At 38.0% G+C, this 21,814-nt stretch overlaps 1 protein-coding gene across 3 annotated transcripts in view; it reads left to right on the top strand.

Moving 5' to 3' along the window:
• Positions 1–21,814, top strand: part of HCN1 (hyperpolarization activated cyclic nucleotide gated potassium channel 1) — a 316,103-nt gene that overhangs the window by 215,372 nt on the left and 78,917 nt on the right. For 2 of the 3 annotated variants that reach the window (XM_073343905.2, XM_073343907.2), the window contains exon 4: positions 7,297–7,515. The exons of the other annotated variant lie outside the window; for it this stretch is intronic. In XM_073343905.2, the coding sequence (XP_073200006.1) occupies positions 7,297–7,515 (219 nt within the window). The remainder of the gene's footprint in view (positions 1–7,296; positions 7,516–21,814) is intronic. 3 annotated transcript variants of the gene reach the window in all.

Genomic DNA, 21,814 nt, shown 5'->3' with positions numbered 1-21,814 from the left:
CACTGTAATGGTTTTAGTACCATTATACAAGGCACTGGTGAGACCTCACCTAGAATACTGTGTGCAGTTCTGGTGTCCCATGTTTAAGAAGGATGAATTCAACCTGGAACAGGCACAGAGAAGGGCTACTAGGATGATGCGAGGAATGGAAAACCTGTCTTATGAAAGGAGACTCAAGGAGCTTGGCTTGTTTAGCCTAACCAAAAGAAGGTTGAGGGAAGATATGATTGCTCTCTGTAAATATATCAGAGGGATAAATACCCGAGAGGGAGAGGAATTATTTAAGCTCAGTACCAGTGTGGACACAAGAATAAATGGATATAAACTGATCATCGGGAAGTTTAGCCTTGAAATTAGACAAAGGTTTCTAGCCATCAGAGGAGTGAAGTTTTGGAATAGCCTTCCAAGGGAAGCAGTGGGGGCAAAAGACCTATCTGGCTTTAAGATTAAACAGAGACAAAGTCCTACAAGATCTCTATCAAGCGTTCTTACAACTACAATACCCACCTGCTCAAGTGAAGAAACAGATTGACAGAGCCAGAAGAGTACCCAGAAGTTACCTACTACAGGACAGGCCCAACAAAGAAAATAACAGAATGCCACTTGCCATCACCTTCAGCCCCCAACTAAAACCTCTCCAGCACATCATCAAGGATCTACAACCTATCCTGAAGGACGACCCATCATTCTCACAGATCTTGGAAGACAGGCCAGTTCTTGCTTACAGACAGCCCCCCAACCTCAAGCAAATACTCACCAGCAACCACACACCACGCAACAAAAATACTAACCCAGGAACCTATCCTTGCAACAATGCCCATTGCCAACTGTGTCCACATATCTATTCAGGGGACACCATCATAGGGTCTAATCACATCAGCCACACTATCAGATGCTCATTCACCTGCACATCTACCAATGTGATATATGCCATCATGTGTCAGCAATGCCCCTCTGCCATGTACATTGGTCAAACCAGACAGTCATAGAATCATAGAATATCAGGGTTGGAAGGGACCCCAGAAGGTCATCTAGTCCAACCCCCTACTCGAAGCAGGACCAATTCCCAGTTAAATCATCCCAGCCAGGGCTTTGTCAAGCCTGACCTTAAAAACCTCTAAGGAAGGAGATTCTACCACCTCCCTAGGTAACGCATTCCAGTGTTTCACCACCCTCCTAGTGAAAAAGTTTTTCCTACTATCCAATCTAAACCTCCCCCACTGCAACTTGAAAAAGAAAAAGTCCCTACGTAAAAGAATAAATGGACACAAATCAGACGTCAGACATTCAAAAACCAATTGGAGAACACTTCAGTCTCTCTGGTCACTCAATTACAGATCTAAAAGTTGCAATTCTTCAACAAAAAAACTTCAAGAACAGACTCCAATGAGAGACTGCTGAATTGGAATTAGTTTGCAAACTGGACACCATTACATTAGGCTTGAATAAAGACTGGGAGTGGATGTGTCATTACACAAAGTAAAACTATTTCCCCATGTTTATTTCCCCCCCATACTGTTCCTCACATGTTCTTGTCAACTGCTGGAAATGGCCCACCTTGATTATCACTACAAAAGGTTTTTTTTCTCTCCTACTGGTAATAGCTCACCTTACCTGATCACTCTCGTTACAGTGTGTATGGTAACACCCATTGTTTCATGTTCTCTGTGTATATAAAATCTCCCCACTGTATTTTCCACTGAGTGCATCCAATGAAGTGAGCTGTAGCTCATGAAAGCTTATGCTCAAATAAATTTGTTAGTCTCTAAGGTGCCACAAGTACTTCTTTTCTTTTTGCTTTGTTTTTGTTTAACTGATGGCATATGGGACAAAGCAGCAAAACTGCAGTGTAGTGTAGTGACAGCAAAGTCGTATAGCAACTCTGAATGAAGTAAATATATAAATGTTTATGTGTGTATTTACTTTGTTGTATATGTATACCCACACTGTGCATGTGGATGGATTGATGGATGGATGGATAGATAGATAGATAGATACAGATGATATAGTCATTGCTTCTCTCAACAAGACTTTTTTTGCTGTGAAATGCAATGCTAATGTTTTTTCTCCCCCATGCTGACAGATATAGCAAGTTGGTAGATAACAGTGACCGTGGATATGCGCACTAACAGTCAAATTGCAGATTACAATTTAAGGGACCTATTCGGATCTCATTTTACACCAGTTTTATACCAATGTAACTTGATTGACTCAATGGATTTACTCTGATTTACACCAGCATAAGCGAGAAGAATCACACTTTGATTTGAAATAGGTGACCAACCATAGCATTAGAACTCTCTGAGTATGATACACTTTGTTACAGAGAGAAGTTTTAACAGGTGAGAGAAGAGTTGGACATGCAGGATGAGTGACACAGGGCTTGATAAAGAATGCATGGCACTTCTTTCCTATTCAAAACCTCTTTCTCCTTCTCCCACTTTTGGGTGTTAATTACCAGTGCTGTTGTAAATGTGCAGATACAGTCCTCTCTCAACTCTCAATTTTTGTAAGAGTGTTTAATATATAATGCAAATACTTGTGCTGTGCGTGGTTGATTAGTTTTTAATTGAATTTTAATTTTAAGAACTTTTCAAAGTCAGTTTCTAGGTGCCCAGCTTGTATGGTATTCTAGATAAATATTTAGTGAGAAAGTTAAAATAGAATCATATTTAGGGTATTAGGGCCTAATCAAATGCCCATTGAAGTTGCTGGAAAGACTACAGTTGACTTCCATGAACATTGGCTCATGTCCTTGAGATTTTGGTAGGACATTTCTCTAAAGCCATTACTGAGCTACATTGCAGCTGGTAAAGATACATTCTGCCTCCTTACACTGTCTTTGACTTCAAGTGGAATTTTTTGTTGATTGTTTTTTGCTTATAGTACTTTATATGTTACATTATATTGCAGAACATTTATAGCAAAAATGGGCCGAACTAAACTGCCAGTGCTTTAAACTGTTTCTATTCTAGTATAATGGGCTCCCAATTTCCCTTTATCAAATCTCTCCTAGCACACTTCTTTTCACAAAGTCCACAGATGGTACAGTGGTCATTCCTGAAAACATTCAGTTGATTAGATAGTAAGCTCTTTGAGGTGAGGACTATGTCTACCTCAGTTTATACATCACTTAGCACAATATAGCCCAAGTCCTGATCAGGGACCTGGGTGCTACTGCAATATTGGGTGGGGGGACAAAAAATCAGAGATTTTGGATACAACAATTTAATTTCCCCTGAGTAGTTCAAAACAAATATGTCAAGTCCACAGTGAGTAAAGCATGCCCTTGCAAACTCACCAGCACCTTCCTGTGACACCTGCAGCTAGCATAATCTGGAAGGGGTGGGGAAAGAGTGGAATCAGAATGTGGGAAAACCCCACTGCCATCTGTGAAATAACCTGCTTACTGCAAGATTTCTAAATCAGTTTATATCTGAATGCAAGGGAGGGCCGACTGACAATAAGGCCACAATTTAGACATGGAGGTCATGGCAGTCACGGATTCCGTGACTTTATTGGACCTCTGTGACTTCTAGGGCTTCAGGAGGAGGAGGTGGGACTGTGAGCCTCTGCCCTGCTGGGGCTGGCTGGAACCAGGATCCTGCAGCCCCTAGCCCCACAGCTTCCTCTGGGGGCTGCAGCTGGGGCCGTGCACCCCTGCCCGGCAGCTGCACCCAGAGCAATGAGTTCCCTTGCAGCTTCCCAGGGCCATGTGTCCCCCCTCCCTCCCCTCCCCCCGCTGCAGTCGGGACTTGGTGGGGGCTGCAGTTGGGGCCAAACACCCCTATTCTGCAGATGGGCCAGCTCTGGAGCGGGGGCTGTGTGCGGGGGCTGTTCCCCACACTGTGGCCACTGGACTATGGTTGGGGGCTCATCCTGTCAGTCCTTCCCCCACCATGGGACTCCATTCCTCCCCCCTACCTAGCCCTGCCCCCTGCCCCCAAGTTATTTTTAGTAAAGTAATGGACAGGTCACAGGCTCCATGAATTTTTGTTTATTGCCTGTGACCTCTTCCTGACGTTTACTAAAAATAACCGTGATAAAATCTTAGCCTTAACGATAAGCTGTGCCTGAGGAAAGGACTGCACTGTGCGAGTAGAAGTGATTTGTCTGATGACAACACAATCTTCTAGTAATAACCTCTTCAGATTCCACTAAAACAGAAACTCTTATTCCATTGAGTTTAGCTTTCCTTTTTGTCCCTGAAATGTGTCCTATAACCTTTCTGTGAAATTATGCTTATGAGCTGGGAAGTTAACATATTATAAAACAGTTATTTATAACAGGCTTATGTGGAGTTATGAGGGAGAGGATAACATCCTTCGATCAGAGGAAACAAGTGTACTCTTGATGTATAAGACCCTTAAACATCAAGCGTGCACTGTGCTGAATGTGCTCTGTGGATAACAGCTCTAAATTAATGCGTATACTCCCAAAACTAATTGCAAATGATCAGTGATCACTGCTTTTACACATCTGAGGATTTCCTAGTGTCATCAAACTAGATTATGCAATCAATCCTTAGATAAACAGCTTTGGTATTTCTCACAATTACTGTCCTTAATAGTTTATTCCAAATTAATGTTATTCCTTTTAAAACAGTTTAAACCGATTACTGCTAATCTGGAACCAGCGATCAACTCACTGTCAAATAAGAAATTAAATGTCCTTTTTTACCTATTGGTTGGAAAGGCTGGATAGAGGGGTTTTTTTTCCATAGCAAGAACAGAATATGGGTCATTTAGGGAAACATTTTAAATGGCAACAATTATATTACAGAAAAGCTGAATGTGTAAACAAAACATGGTTAGCTACATAATATGGACTTTGGGTAATTCAGCAGTATTAGTTCAGAATGCATCACATAAAATTGCCTTATGGAGTTGGTGACAAAATGCTGCATGCAGAGAATTCTATACTCTGGTAACAGAGGAATGATGCACTCTGCACTTTTGTCTATAGCAAAGACCAACACTTTGGCGTCCGGTTGTGGAAAATTCCAACCTGTGACACTGACAAATCTAAGGCTGATGCTGACAAACCCTAGGCTTAAACAACATGTATTGCAAATACTGAGATCATCTTTATTCTTATTTCTGTAGATTAAACTTGGTATTAGTGTGATGTATTTAACTTGAAAAACATGAAAAACAGCACATTTTATTTTAAGTGTATGCTATATTTGGGGACAGATCAATGAACAAAGAAAGCAGCTTCTTGAATTCTATTGAGACTCAAGCTTCCCTTCCAAAAATAGTATTGAATCAGCATCTCTCTCTTACTCACTCTCTCATACACACACCAGAATTTTTCAGATCACTTCTTAGGAACTAATTGATTATTAAGAAAAAAAAATAATGGAGTGAGTGGATGAGTGCTCTGTGCAACAAAATCTGAGTTTATGTATTTAAGTTCATATTTAAGTCACTGCTAAACACCCAGTTGTGCCATGCTGACTCCAATGAATGTAGTTGACCTGTGTGTGTGTGTGTTATACCTCCCCAAATTTCTCTGAGAGAAAAACAAATTGTTTGCTTATGTTGTGCTGTGTACTGGCCTTTGCCGAGTAATCACTGAATCTTGTTGCTGTCATCACTGTTTTTCTTCCCACACACCCTCATTGTGTCATGTCTGAAATTATATTGGAAGCTGTCTATGACAGAGATCATTTTTTCTCATCTGTTCTGTGAGGTTTATAGCATGATTTGTTAATAAGAGCAACAGATGGTTAACTGGTTTAAAGCAGTATTAGTTTTATTCCTCTGGCAAAGAAAATAGGAGAAATCCAAGATGAGTCCAATGGCTTCTATGTCAGCTTTACAATGTCTGGTCTTGTTTAGACATAGCTCCTTTGAGCCGATACAAGGCTAAAGGCACTTGGCGAACACCAAGGCAGTTTTTAAAGTTTGTGAATGAGCTGTAGGTACTTTCTAATCTCAGAGGGAATCCAGAGTGGTAGATACATGTCATATGTGCAGAACTCACAACTCTAACCCAGTCTAAAGTTGTTTCTGTATGTGTGGCTGTGAAAGCTGTTTAGTCATGAGTGCAGATTATACGTAGATAGATTCTTTGTGAATTGTGATGTTTTTGACGTATACTAGGAATATCACAGACAGAAAAAGAAGCAGAAAAACACATCATTCACCCATGAGAATCAAAGGTATTCTTAGGAAGTGAAATAGCTATTAGCTGAAAACAATGTAGCAGCTTGTTAAAATTACCATAAGCCAGTGTTGATACATTGCATATTTATTAAATGCTGCTGTATTGTAAATGACATTTATCTATTTAAACTTGTTAAAACCAAATGCATGGCTCCTGTAATAACTGTGAGTGAGGGCATCCATAGCGTATTACATTGAAACCACATTGCAGGCAGAACACAGGATAAAAGGGCAATGTGGGAACCAAATAACTCTTAGGGGTGGACACAGTGTGGGGTACCTTTCATTTGTAGAGAGGTTTAATTACACTTCTTCAAATTGAGACTGAAAGGTCTATATAGTTGAGGTTTTTACCTGCAGAAATGGCGGGTTCACAGGGGGGGAGCAGAACCTTTTTTCAACAGACAGAATTTTGCCTAAAATTTTAGAAAATAAAATTCCAAATGAGAGTGGTAAAATACAAAAACAAAAAAACAAAAACAAAGCAAAAAAATACACAAGCAGCTTTGTGTATTTTCTATACTATCACATTCACATATGGCAACATAAACAATTAGGGAAAGAAAGAAAGAAAGAAAGAAAGAAAGAAAGAAAGAAAGAAAGAAAGAAAGAAAGAAAGAAAGAAAGAAAGAAAGAAAGAAAGAAAGAAAGAAAGAAAGAAAGAAAGAAAAAGAAAGAAAGAAAGAAAGAAAGAAAGAAAGAAAGAAAGAAAGAAAGAAAGAAACACCTACATTGCTTCTTTCTGTCTTACAGGACATTAAACCAAAATATCGCCTGTGTATACTTGGAAGGTCCAGATGCTCAGCTCTTTCTATACTCCCTGCACTGGACTTTAAAATAAGAGTGACCTTTATCCTTAGCTTAATTAGGTTAACATACAAGTGTGAGAAAAAATATTTGTTTTTAAAATAGTCCACTTATTTTCTGTCACTGTGCTAAATAGTATCTGACAGTCTTCCCAAGCTTTATGTAACAGTGGACTTCAAAAGAATATCTCTTTCCTAAACACACAGGATACATTACCAGGATGTTCCTTCAGTGATCTATAATGTTCCTGTTACATAGGTCAAAAATACTTTGTCCTCCACCTTCTCGCTGGCTCAGTCACTTTTCTCTTTTCTTGCAGAATGATTCCTGGGGAAAGCAGTATTCGTATGCACTCTTCAAAGCCATGAGCCACATGCTTTGTATTGGTTATGGAGCCCGGGCCCCTGTCAGCATGTCCGATCTCTGGATTACCATGTTGAGTATGATTGTGGGGGCTACATGTTATGCCATGTTTGTTGGTCATGCCACTGCCCTAATTCAGTCTTTGGATTCCTCACGACGACAATATCAAGAGAAGGTAATTACGTTAAAATGCATCTCCTTCCATTTCAAGAATGATTACCAAGTTGTGTTCAATGTGAAATAAGGCACAAACCCATATGCTATAGCCTAGTAGAGTTGAATACTGCAGTTAACTTTACTGAACATGCAGAAATATAAGAATGGGCCAAATTCATCCCTGGTGCAACTCCATAGTAGTCAATGCATATGCAGATCTGTGTGTCCATGCCCTGGATGAGAATTTGGATATAAGTGAACAATATTTTGTGATTTTTAATTTATTGTTTAGTGTAATAAGTATTGTGTCAGTTCTTGTCCTTGAAGTCAATGGGAGCCTTTTTCTGACCACTTGTTGAACATGGGAAATTATGTTGTTGGAGTGACCAGCAGTGGCTTTCCTCAGCTTCTAAAATATTCAGAAGCTGATGCTGTTTTTCCCAGACACCAATACCCTACCAGGATGTTCCATGTCTTAGAGACTTCTAAGCTCACAAGATTAATGAGCTTTATCTGGAGCTAAATGAAACCCCTTCAGAGGGTCAGATCCTGAAGTCCTTATTCACATTGAATTAATAATATTTATTAGTTTACAATAGCATCTACAGTGTGCTGGGTGCTTTCCAAATATTAAAGAAGGTATGCCCCAAGGAGCATCCAGTCTAAAGATGGAAAGGTAGACAGAGTTTATGGGAAAGGAACCAACAGATTTTTTTTGTTTGGTTTGGTTTCAAGTAATACAATTAGATCCACTGTTGGCGGCATGGTAGCAATGTGTCTTTAAAAGGGACTTAAATGTGGATGGGGTAGTGGGCCTTTTGGACAAGCTTGAGGAGATGATAATAGGCATAGGTGGTGCTGTGAATAAAGACACAGAGGCAAATGTGGGAGAAGTGTCAAATGGACAGATGAGGATGGGAATGCTGGCAGAGCAGAGGGAATAAAGTACAATGTGAAACATTGCAAGGGAAAGTAAGGAGGTGCACAATTTATTGTGTTTTGGAGGTAGTGACAAGAAGCTCAAATTTCATGAGATAACACCTGGGGAGCCAAATTGAAGAAGGGAGTGATATGATCAAACTGACTTGCAAAGAGGAGTATTTTGTATGTGTGCACTAGGGTGGCCAGAGAGAAGGATACTGCAGTAGTCCAAGCTGAATATAATGAGGCCCTGAACAAGAAATTTGGCCGAGATTATGGAAAGTAAAGGATGAACCATGCTGGTGTTCAGAAGGAAGAATCTATGGCCTGAATATGCTGGGCAGAGAGGGAGGAATCAGTAAGCTCAATCATGAGGACGATGGCTGTTTTTTCACTATTGAAAAAAAAAGAGGATTTGTGAGAAAATATGAGTTTGTATTTGGCCATGTTAACTTTAAGCTTGCAACAAGATGAGTAGAGGAGTTATCATAGAGGCAGGTAGAAATATAGGATGGGATGGATGGAGATGGTTTACTAATCATTGGCATATAGATGATACTTAAAGCCCTGTAAGAACAGAAGATTATCCAGACACAAGGTGCAAAGTAAGAATAAAGATATCTGAGGACAGAGACTCAGCAAACAACTCCAGGGGTATCTCAAAAATTGAGTAGGATAAGAGGTCAAGAAGGGGACAGTGTTTGACAGGGTCAAAAGCACCAGAGAAGATGAGGACTGTGCGGGGGAGTAGCAGTCTTTAAATTTGTCAAGAAGCTTACTGAGCATGGTATCTCTAGAGCGGAGAAGTCATTTGCCTATATTTAATCTGTCTGTTACATATCTGGGAATTTATACCAGGCTCATCACCTGAACGTCTTACCAAAAATGCTCACACAAAAACTGAGCCATTCCTTCAGAGCACACCCAGAGATACAAATTGCCTCACAGGGACAGCAGTGCAAAGGAGGCAGAGCCATGACCCTGGAGCTAGAGCCTGACCTCTGGACAGTGTAGCTGTCAAAGCAAGCTGGGGCATCAGAGTGCACCTCCAAAGGGACCGTGCTGTGTGTGTGTATGATCTGTCTTTGGGCCACAGACCATGGTGAGGAATTGTGCCTCCTGTGGTGCATTCTTTCTCTGCAATGCCCAAATGGCACTATCTAGCCATTAACAAAGATGCTTACCAGGGAACTAGTCTGCATGTTAATTAATGGCAATAACTTCTCCCTCAGTAAGGCAGTGTTAGCCTTGTCTAGACATAAAAGTCATACCTTTTTATACCGGTATAGTTAAAGTGGATGCAGTTATACAGGTCTGGCTTATTTAATATAGAAATATAATAGTTCTCCACCTTTTCTGAAGAGTGAATTCAATCACAAGACTTAGTAAATCATTCTTAGTTTTCCAGAATAATAAGTCCATTGGGTTTGGATAAGTTGGTATAGACAGTGGTACAACTGCATACCAAAGATGAGGCATATCTGAAAAATGGCTCACCTCCTAAAGCAATCTGAGCATGACTTATTGTTAGAATTATGCTGCATAAGGGAAATTGTGCTACTATAAATAATGTTACATCAGAAAAAAAGCTGGGCCAAGTCAGTTTGTATATTATGCTACTTTTAGACTTTCAAAAAAACCCAATAAAAACCAAAACAAAACACGAAAAGCCTGGAGTTTTCACAAAACTAAGTTTTCCAAATCTTTCCTGTGCTAATACCATACAAACCATTTGCACATATTGTACACACCACTATTTCGTGAGTAGATGTGTTAATCATATCACATTCAATAATTACAAATTAAATTCCCAAGACTATAAATTCAAATCAGAATTTCAAAGTATATTCTTTCTGCCAGTCACAACACCCCTAGCTAAAAAATATACAGCAGTGAGAATTTAAATTACATTATTTTATGGATAATGCATGAAGTAGAACAGAGTACATTTTTTCCATTACTATAGCCTTTGCAGTTTTGACAATACTTGTTTTTATTAGTAAATGGAATATAAGAAGAGGCATGCACGCAGTCAGTAAGACTGGTCATGTATGTGCACAAATAACTAAGGAACATAGGCCCTTACACTTACTCATGTTGAGTAGAACTTTACTCCACAAATAGTCCTGTAGATTTCAGTGGAACCACTCAACGAGTAAGATGTGAGAAAGGGGATCAGAATTTGGCACTAACTGGTTTACATGTACAAATCAGATAGCGTGAGTCAAAATATCTGACCCATAATTTTGGTATTCTATGTTGATTTCATTAACTGTATCTCCATACCTTTTTGCATCTCAGCTGTTATCACATACAATATTTGTCTGAGTTAGACTCTATACTTGTTATGAATGCTCCTTCTAATAAATTGTTGTATGCCCATTACATAGTGCTCTAGTAATAATAATCATTTCCAGAGATTTCAGGTGGGCATATATATTTACCTTACATTACATAAATTATATGTATATTGTATATCACATATGTAATAAATGCTCCCTGATACTTTTGTCAGTTAATTACCTGTCCATCATCATATTTCTCATTCGTACACTAATCACCTCAAACTAATACAATCCTCTTTGTCTGAACAGTAAACTCACCTCCATCCAGTGTGTCCAAAATAATGTTAATCCTTCTTACTCGCTGGTTTCAAAGGAGAGATATTACGCAGAATCTATTTGCTAAAGCCTACTATATTTATCTGTGATTCATCCCAAAGCAGGGAGAGAGCTGGTGGGGGCAGGTCATCAATTTCTCCTTTCCCTTTGTAAAAAAGAGGGACCTGGAAGGCTAACAGATCTTCATGTTAGGAACATGTTAGGAAGAGGGAGACGGCTAGAGGACTCCTGGCTGGAATGCATCTTTTTATTCTGTCAGGTGATGCTGATGATGATTCTTCACTCTTTTGGGACAGATTTCTGTTACCTTTGCTCACTCTGAATAGCTTTACTCTACAAATAATTGCATTGAAGTGAGTGGAACTACTTATGGAGAAAGGTGCTACTTAGTGTGAACAAAGGTATCAGAAACTGACACTTTATATTTATTCTTTTTTGCTCACCGTTTTGGTACGCTCCCTATGTGTTAGGTGGCTAAAGGTCACTGCTACCTACTTCTGATAAATTATAACTTTGGTCCAGAACAGTGGATCCAATGCATAAGAATGGCAAACATTTGTTTTCTTACTGGAATTTTGATTTCTCTAAGTATGGGTGCATACTATACTTTGTTGGTATTTAGTATATTCGGTTTAACAAGGAACTCTTTCTTGTCTTCCTTGCTTACTTTCTCAGTTTCAAGTTGCAATATTTGTTCTAGTTTTGTGTGTCCTGAGCATTGGAAGTGTTTGTGTGGGGCAGAGATGGGGCAGAGATGGGCCACGGAAAAGTTATAAGTAGTAGAAGTACCTGCATTCAATTGGATTCTACAGAAATATCCATTCATTCTTATTTCATCCAGAGCAGTGGAACCAACATAGGAAAAAAGATGCAAAAATCATGTCAACACCAACCTAATGCAGATCTGAAACTAAGCACAACCTCCCTTCTCATCGCTCATTTCTAACTTAATCTCATATTGTTCAAAAATGCCCTTAATTTAACCACATTAGGTGCAGTATCGTTTGGATACCGTGGAGCCAACAAGTCCATGATGCTGCATGTAAGACTGACATATCAACATGAAGATACTAATGTATAAATCCAAGAAATCTAATAAAGCCACTATGCACATCAGTTTTTTCAAAATATCTTGAACTCAAAGTGCAACAACTACAACAAAATCTCATTCAGCATAAAGCCACATCTGCCACATTTGTATTACATAATCCTAATTTGGCTGCAGATTTGATTTACTTTTTCTCAAATTACTGGTAATGGGAATATAATGCTACTTTTAACATTCAGAGTTTTTAGCAAACTTTAGCTGACAAAATGCGCAGAAAAAACTGGTCTGTGAAACATCCATTTATCCAATTTGCAGGCTAAAGGAACAATCCTTATCAGAGGCATACAGAATACTCTAACTGAATATGATTGTGCTTTACTTAATCTTTCGTTATAATCCATTTCAAAATGTATGCTAATTAACAGACTAAGCTGATGAACAATACAGAATCAAAAAATATTTCTAAGCTATAGAAATAGATGGTGCTACCTGGAACCTGTTGTCAGGCCCAGTTAAGTCACTGGAAAGTCTCCTTTTGACTTCAGTGGGCTTTGGATCTAGTCCATGGCAACAGGCACTCAAGAATCAAATAAATTAGCCTGACAGATGTTCTTTCCATAAAGAAGAAATATGCATTTAAATTGTTGGATTGCCAAATAGAATATATGTGAATGTTCAGTATGATCTTTTTAATGAACATTTGTCTATTTGCAGAATGTTAACATTGTGTTTTCTATTGCTAGCCAGGTATAAATTTTAGAATATGTTGGCTTTTTCTATTGGTGATATTCCATTTAGTTAACTTCACATTCAATTGTCAAAATCTGAAAACTTCTGAAGTTTACAGTAAGGAAACATCCATTTGTTTATTAAGAGTTACTTAGAAACATGAATTGACCACTCTACAGAAATTAGGAATGTACAACAGCTTCCGTTTGAGGAGAGATTAATAAGACTGGGACTTTTCAGCTTGGAAAAGAGAGGATTAAGGGGGGATATGATAGAGGTGTATAAAATCATGACTGGTGTGGAGAAAGTAAATAAGGAAGTGTTATTTACTCCTTCTCATAACACAAGAACTAGGGGTCACGAAATGAAATTAATAGGCAGCAGATTTAAAACAAACAAAAGGAAGTATTTCTTCACACAACGCACAGTCAACCTGTGGAACTCTTTGCCAGAGGATGTTGTGAAGGCCAAGACTATAACAGGGTTCAAAAAAAGAACTAGATATGTTCATGGAGGATAGATCCCTCAATGGCTATTAGTCAGGATGGGCAGGGATACAAGGCCATGCTCTGAAGTGTCCCTAGCCTCTGTTTACCAGAAGCTAGGGAGGGTGACAGGGGAGGGATCACTTGATGATTACCTCTTCTGGTAATTCCCTCTGAAGTACCTGGCATTGGCCACTGTGGGAAGACAGGATACTGAGCTAGATGGAGCATTGGTCTGACCCAAAAGAAATCTGATGAGGTTCAATAAGGATAAGTGCAGGGTCCTGCACTTAGGATGGAAGAATCCAATGCACCGCTACAGACTAGGGACCGAATGGCTAGGCAGCAGTTCTGCGGAAAAGGACCTAGGGGTGACAGTGGACGAGAAGCTGGATATGAGTCAGCAGTGTGCCCTTGTTGCCAAGAAGGCCAATGGCATTTTGGGATGTATAAGTAGGGGCATAGCGAGCAGATCGAGGGACGTGATCGTTCCCCTCTATTCAACATTGGTGAGGCCTCATCTGGAGTACTGTGTACAGTTTTGGGCCCCACACTACAAGAAGGATGTGGATAAATTGGAGAGAGTCCAGCGAAGGGCAACAAAAATGATTAGGGGTCTAGAACACATGACTTATGAGGAGAGGCTGAGGGAGCTGGGATTGTTTAGCCTGCAGAAGAGAAGAATGAGGGGGGATTTGATAGCTGCTTTCAACTACCTGAAAGGGGGTTCCAAAGAGGATGGCTCTAGACTGTTCTCAATGGTAGCAGATGACAGAACGAGGAATAATGGTCTCAAGTTGCAGTGGGGGAGGTTTAGATTGGATATTAGGAAAAACTTTTTCACTAAGAGGGTGGTGAAACCCTGGAATGCGTTACCTAGGGAGGTGGTAGAATCTCCTTCCTTAGAGGTTTTTAAGGTCAGGCTTGACAAAGCCCTGGCTGGGATGATTTAACTGGGAATTGGTCCTGCTTTGAGCAGGGGGTTGGACTAGATGACCTTCAGGGGTCCCTTCCAACCCTGATATTCTATGATTCTATGACCCAGTATGGGCATTCTTATGTTCTTATGCATAGAAAAAATCAGCGTAATCATCAGAGTGTAGGACATTACAATCTTTATTGAAATCAAAAATGGTTAAGCCGTAATTAAAAGGCATTCTATAGGTGCCACCATTAGTACCTTACAATATCTTAAGATGACATAAAACAGCAAGGTTTCAGATCTCTTTAAGAACTGAAAAAGGTTGCAAATGTTCACAACTGCAGCAAAGAAAGAAAATGGAGATTTTCTCCATCCATTTCTGTGTTCAAGAAATTACTTAAATAAAGGGTTGAATGAAAATTCAATTTAATGCCTTTTTGCCATTATGTCTAAACTTGAGCTGTGTAATGCTATCTGATTTTGACTACATGGATGTTAATTTAGAAGACAAACTTTGCTTACAAAGACTGTGCTTAGCATTTTTAAAATTGATTATTAATTTTTCATAAATTTACATTTTAATTTAAACAATACCCTAGGGCCTCAATATTTCACACAACTTAAGCTACACTACATATACCATTTTAACATATTAACTAGCATTCAGAAATCATTTGACTTATGACATGAGAAAATCTAGAAAAATATCGGTGAAAAATTATGGATTCTCTTTTCCAGTGTTTGTAGATTCCTTTTTCTTTCACACTGCTATTCAGCTGTACAAAATACATTAGTGCCCATGCCAATAAAGCTCTGGGAACCTTAAAAAAGAATTACTAAAAACATATTTATTATGAGTAGGGCAACATGCTCAAATATATTTAAAAATGGGATCAAATACTCAGTATCGTGCAAAAGAATCCTCTTAATGGGAACACATTGGTGGGCGGCCTCTTGATGAAGCTGCTGTCCCAATTAAAAGTAGGACATTCAAAACAAAACAGGCTAACGTACTCAAAATGAAATAAAATAATGGGATTAAATAAAAGTAAATTAGAAATTATATTTACTGTATTTCATCTTTATTACTTCTTGTATACTCCATTGGGCAACTTCTGTATTAAAACACCAGAGCTTTGAATGTTACCCCTACTTAACACCTGTTTAAACACCGCCGGTGATCCTTTGGCACTGGTGAACGTTCCATTAAGTGGAATTTTTGCTAAGGCACAATGATTTTTGTAACTGTTATAACTATTTTCTTTGGGGGTGTGATTTTTACTGATATAGTTATGCCAGTACAACCACTAGTTTGAACAGTTATCCTGGCATAAAGGTGTTTTATACTGATATAGCTTATTCCCCTTCTTTGTGTATTGAATGCTCATTAGCCTGCATGGATTTTATTTCCTGCTTAGCTACATGGCAGTGAAATATTTGATGCTGAAAACAATTTGTCAAAAATCCCAGGAGTGATCTCCTGATCATTACAGTAAATACAGCTGTAGTCAATGCTATTTGTTGTCTCATACCTTAAATAACTAATTTAATTATGACTTCTGTGCCAAAAAAATTAAACTCAAGCTCACTACTAAGCCTTAAAAAGGAATAGTAATTGTGGAATGTTGACTTCTGGTTCACTAGTTTTGCTTTGTTTTTGTTACGTAAAGATGCTTTTTCACTTTCTTACTTGGATCACCATATGATTTACTGGTTAGAAGACGGGACTAGAAATCTTGATTCCTGCATTTTTTGCAGCTTAATACCAACTCACTATGTCATCTTTTGTGAGCATCAGCTGATGGTCTGCATGTAACCTTCCTGCATTTAATTAATCTTTGTAAAATGCTCTAAAATCCTTAATACAAAGGTGCAATATGAGTTTAAAGTATTATTTCAAAAGGAGATAGCTGTAACATTTACACACTGTTCTCGAAGGAAAAAATTAATGGCTGGCATTCAGAGGAAAGACCTTTTCAAATATTCTATTTCAGAAGTCATATTTGTGTTCGATAAGTCCATATTTCTGACTGATTTGTAGGTTCTTTTATTAGTGGGAATTTTGTAAATATTTTCAGTGCACAATTAGGACCAAATAATCTCCTTCATCCATTGTGAACTCAAAACTCTGACATATCAATTAATGTTTAATGACAACTGTGGGACTACAAGCATGGATGTCGTCAACTATATAACTCTTCAACAGTAAGGTCTTGTTTTGAAAAAGGGTATGTGCCGATTTGATCCATAAATATGCCATCCAGCACAAAAAGTGCGCTCTAGCACATTCACTATGAGAAAAAGTTTTGAATATTTTGGGATGTATGTGAATGTACTGGGCATCCGATGAAGTGAGCTGTAGTTCACGAAAGCTCATGCTCAAATAAATTTGTTAGTCTCTAAGGTGCCACAAGTACTCCTGTTCTTTTTGAGCCTTAAAGTCACTCAGGCTTGCTCATTTTTTCATTCTGTCAGTTCTGCATGCATGATTTTCATTTATTATAATTGTAATGCCTACTGGGTTTTTTGTTTGTTTTGGTTTTTTGGGTTTTTTGTTTTTGCTTTTTAATTTTAATTTTAATTTTTTGCAAGGTGTATATAGCGTATATTTTGACCCTGGGTCTTTCCTGTGAAAAACCAGGATTTGAAATGGGGAAAGGCATTAAATATGTCTGTGGTATGTTAGGGAAACAATTGTTGTTCTCAAAAATGTTTTAAAATCACAGAGGTTATTCATCTTAATTTTAAACATCAAAGATATAAAATAATGGGCATTTGTTTTTTTCAAATGTACATCAGTTGTACTCACTGTCTGGAACAGAAGCCTTATAGCCTTGTAAAAGGGATTATAAATCAATCAGAACATTCTTGCTAGAATATTCATTTGTTTTTTTTTCTCTTGTCATAATACTCCATTTTTGTGCTCTAGATTCGCTTTTGTTTTAGCCTGTCCTAGGGGATTCCGATTATTTTTACCTTGTACCTTTAAACAAATATCGGTTTCTTCAGATAACATACTGTGCAGCCAAGTGCTATCCACCCTGCTGTATCCGGCCTGAGTGAAACAGTAACAGACTTCACTGCTTCTATAATGACCGATGGGACAGTCCTGGATCTATTGCTGTGTCATGGGTAATTTACCTTTAAAATGATCTGCTGGCTTGCAATACAGATAAGGTTTCTAGCAGTTTTCCATTTGAAAATGTGGCGCAAGCTCATGATAGTTGCAGCCATGTTCATAATTATATTAAATTAGCTCTGAAAGCATCAAGTTATACTGGGCTCAGATTTTACAAACAACCTGCTTTCTTTGTTTCTCTCTCTGTATGTTCTCTCATGCAGTAATGATTATAGGATAGCTTACTTTTTCCGAATGAGGAAGGTACATATAACTTCTTGTTTATGAAAGTATGTCTTAGAATATGGTAGAAATTGCCTTTTAATGGGAGACACGTATGCTTCAGGCCAGATGGAGATAGCGGCCAGTAATTATCCCAGTTGTACCAGTGATCCTGATTGTGATTGATCCAGAAGGAAACAAGCCTCAATATTTTTCTAATACCATAGTATGGATGACAAAATATTTCTGACTGTGCAGATTCTAGGATTCTCTCAATTTTCTCCTGACCTCTGGTTTCCTGAGGTTTCAGTAATTAAGGGCACATGCACCTCTACCTTCAGAACATAATAATGTGTAAAGACATGTCTTACAGATCCATAAAGAGTATTCAGTATACCAGAAATGAATGGGAGTATGACCTTCCCTTTGCAATACAGAGCTTTGTGTGACACTCTGCACTGGCTCCTAGTGCATTATAAATTATTATTTTATATCAAGGGTTCTTTTAATAGCTGTGGAAATCTATTCTAATGTATGTATTCATATAAAAATAGACTGACTGTGCTAAATTTAAAGTGCAGTACTTTTAGCTGAATTTTTACATGCTGTTCAATATACATACCTTTTTATAATAAATTTCCTTTCATTCAGATACAGAAAAAATGTTTAAAAACTCTTTCTGTCCACATTGTAACTATTCTAAAACCATAATGAAAGCATACTGTTAGATAAGAAATGCATTAAACCTAAGTATTATCAATATGATTCTAGAAAAATAAAACATAACTTCTACATATTTATTTATATAACCTGCTTTTTTTGAGACACCTCCCCTATAAATTATCATTTTACATTACAGGCAGAGCTGGTCAAAAAAAAGGTTTTTTTTTTTCCAGTTCGGATGTTGACCAAAACAAAAAAAATCATTTTTGTAGAAATTTTTCATGAAAAAAGCGGACTTTTCATTTTAAAACGATGGCTGAAAACTTTTTTTGTTTGTTTGGTTTTTTTTTCAGTGAAAACTCAGTTTTTTTTCTTGGGGGAAAAAAAACTTTTTCACAAAACACTATTTAGTTAAAAAAACAATTTTTCCTGACCAGATTGGGCCAAAGAGAAGGACCCAGATGATATCACCACCTCCACTGGCCCTGACTAAATCCTGAACACCATCTGGGATGTAAGACTTTGTTGTTCCCTCTACACTTTGTGTGTTCTTTTCCTTCCCTACCTTATTTTTTCTCTTTCCTATCCCTCCCCCATTGTCTTCTGTTTAATAAGAGTCTGTCTTAGCCAGCCAAGACTGGAGCAGAGCGGAACGATTCCATAGTTGGGACCCTTCTTCCAGATGATATCATGGTATCCTCTCACACTGAGGATACCTCTCCAGGGGAGGGAACTCGAGTATTAGGAAGAGACAGGGAATAGTAGGTAAGAGAAGGTAATAGTAATGGGGGATTCAATCGTTAGAAACATAGACAGCTGGGTTTGTGATGACTGGAAGAACTGCATGGTGACTTGCCTGCTGGGTGTGAAGGTTGCAGATCTCTCAAGACATCTAGACAGACTTATGTGTGGTGGTGGGGAGGAGTCGGTTGTTGTGGTACATGTAGGTACCAATGACGTAAGTAGTACTAATCGACTGAAGTCACATGATATCTGTGTTTGCAAACATCTATTTGCACATATAAATAAGTTTTTTGCAAGTTAATATGCACAATTGTCGGCATTGTTTCAGAGGACTCTTGGAACATTGTGACTGAATGAACAGCTAATGAATAGTCTGAATATCTCTATTGGCTGCAAGTGCCTTTTTTAATCTAGTAAAGTACTTGCTTTTCTTAGAATTTATTTTATTATAACATACAATATGAGAGAAGAAAACTAACATAGAAAAGATTAGCATGTTTTGAATTCTTGAGAGTATTTCCTCTTTTTTTAAAATTAAGGATAACAGACACGGAAATGGTTGTGATGCCATAAATTGAAGATTAGGGGCATAGCTCCATTAAGTTCTATGACACTATGCAGATTTGCACCTGGTAAGGATCTGGTGCTAGGACGTCACTAAAGGAAAAAGTAACAGGAGACAAGAATGATGTGGAGATTTATTTAAACACAATTGCACAGCATTAGAAAATTAATAGAAGTGGAGAGGGAAATCACTAAAAAGGAGAAAAAAAGGAAGATAAATTAATTCTATTGTCAGTTTAGCTATGATATATTTACAAGATAGCATTAATGTCAAAAGCCCTATTGTAAGAAAAATGTCAGTTTAATAAGTAAAGCTTGACACTATTTGTGAGTTATGCAGTCACACCTTGCATATTAGATGCAAGGTCAAATGCCTTTAAGTGAACAATATGTAACTTGTCACACGGTAGCTTCTTCTGCGGACTATCATATTATGATTCTAAAATGGCCTGGGCCAAATACAATCTTTTTTAAACAATGAAAATATTTGAAAGCAATTTGTTTGCATAAGCAATGTATTATTACTCCAAAAAATCTTTGTGTTTAGTAAAAATGAAACAAAATAAAAATGCATTATAAAATATCTTAAAATGTCTACAAATTCGTGCTTAACAACAATACAAGCAATAGAATTAAAGGTAAGCTAATGTCTGTTGCACCATAATGTTCTCCCCTACTTCCATGTGCCCTCCCTCACTCCCCCCCAACACACATCCATTTTATACACTCACCAGCACTTCACAGGTAGCTTTGAGCCTCGGAAATTTCACTTTCACTTCAAAAATATGAAGGCCAGATTTACCTCTTGGATTCTGCCATTTTTCAGAATTCTTACTCTGTGTTAGTCCCCTTGTAAAGTTAACTCTTCCTCTGACATCAATAGCTTTTCTAGAAAACGTATTTAGGAGCCTCTATTGTGAGTGCTCAGGTCAATTAAATTTCAGAGAGACATTTTCCATTTCTTCCCCCTCAGACTCTTGTGTGGTACAGTTTTTAATGGGCAGCAAAGATCCTTTCACAGTAACATTAAAAAAGGAACTAATATGGAAGTTGTTATTAATTTCTTGTTGTTAAGTTAAGGAAGTTGTTATCAATTTCTATGGTAAACAGAGACTTAACTTAAAATTTGCTCAGCTCAGGTCCATCTGCATCTATCATTGGATAACCATCACCACCTCTGGGCTTTAAGCAGTTAGGCTCCTTTCAGATTTTAGTTTCAAATGAAATAGTCAAATCAATGGTGTTTGTAATCCAAAAATGGGAAACCATGCCCTTGACCGATCAGCCCAGTGAACACTGAGAGAAATTATACAGAGAGTGATAGGATTACTCCAGATAGAAAATGAGGTGTGCTGGTGTCTCAGCATTGTGGGTATCCTGTATTTTGAGTAGATAGGTTGATTAGCCATGTGCCATCTTTACAAGACAACTTTGGAATTTTTTAAGCTAAGACTTCTTGTCCAATATTCAGCCATCCCTAATACACACTGCTACACACTTAGGTGATTTTGAAAATTTTACCCTATGTGACATATGATCCCTAAGTCTCATTTCAACTAACTGCAAGAGTTTAGGGGGAAATTGACAGCAAGTAACTTAAGTTTTGTTGTCACTGGTTTGTGTTCTAACTCCCTAGTAGTTTCACATAATGAGGTATTAAATAAAATGTCATTTCCATGAGAATGTGGAGATTCTTGTAACATGAAGATACTTCTGAGCACTAAAATCAAAGTATTATAAAGGTTGCAAAGTCAAGCACTAAAATGTTTGGAAATGCCAGAATTAAGGTTACCTTTTCAACAAAAATTAGTGGATATTTTGTCCTTAATCTCTCTGTGCTTCAGTTCCTCATCTGTAAAATGAGTTAATCTGTTTATTATGGAAGAGCCTAAGAGCCAGCCAAGTGGATGATGAATTGTGCTCCATGTCCACTGAAAGTAGGACAGTGAGTAATTGGCTTAATATACAATAAAGGAGCTGTAAGTTAGATATCTAAATAATAACAATAATAATTAATTCTAACTATAAGGACAATTAAGTACTGGAATAGGTTACTAAAGAAGGTTGTGAAATCCCCATCACTGGAGGTTTTTAAGAACAGATTAGACAAACACCTGTCAAGGATAGTCTAGGTTTATTTGGTTCTGCCTTAGCACAGGAGGCGGACTAGTTGACCTCTCGAGGTGTCTTCCAGCCCTGTATTTCTATGGTGCTATGCTTGTGCTAGACCAGAGATGGGCAAACTATGGCCCGGAGGCCACATCCAGTCCATGGGACAATG

The sequence above is a fragment of the Lepidochelys kempii genome, chromosome 5 (assembly GCF_965140285.1).
Source record: "Lepidochelys kempii isolate rLepKem1 chromosome 5, rLepKem1.hap1, whole genome shotgun sequence".
NCBI classification, from domain to species: Eukaryota; Metazoa; Chordata; order Testudines; family Cheloniidae; genus Lepidochelys; species Lepidochelys kempii.
The sequence above is the reverse complement of the archived record's forward strand: the minus strand, read 5'-3'. Positions and strand labels throughout refer to the sequence as shown.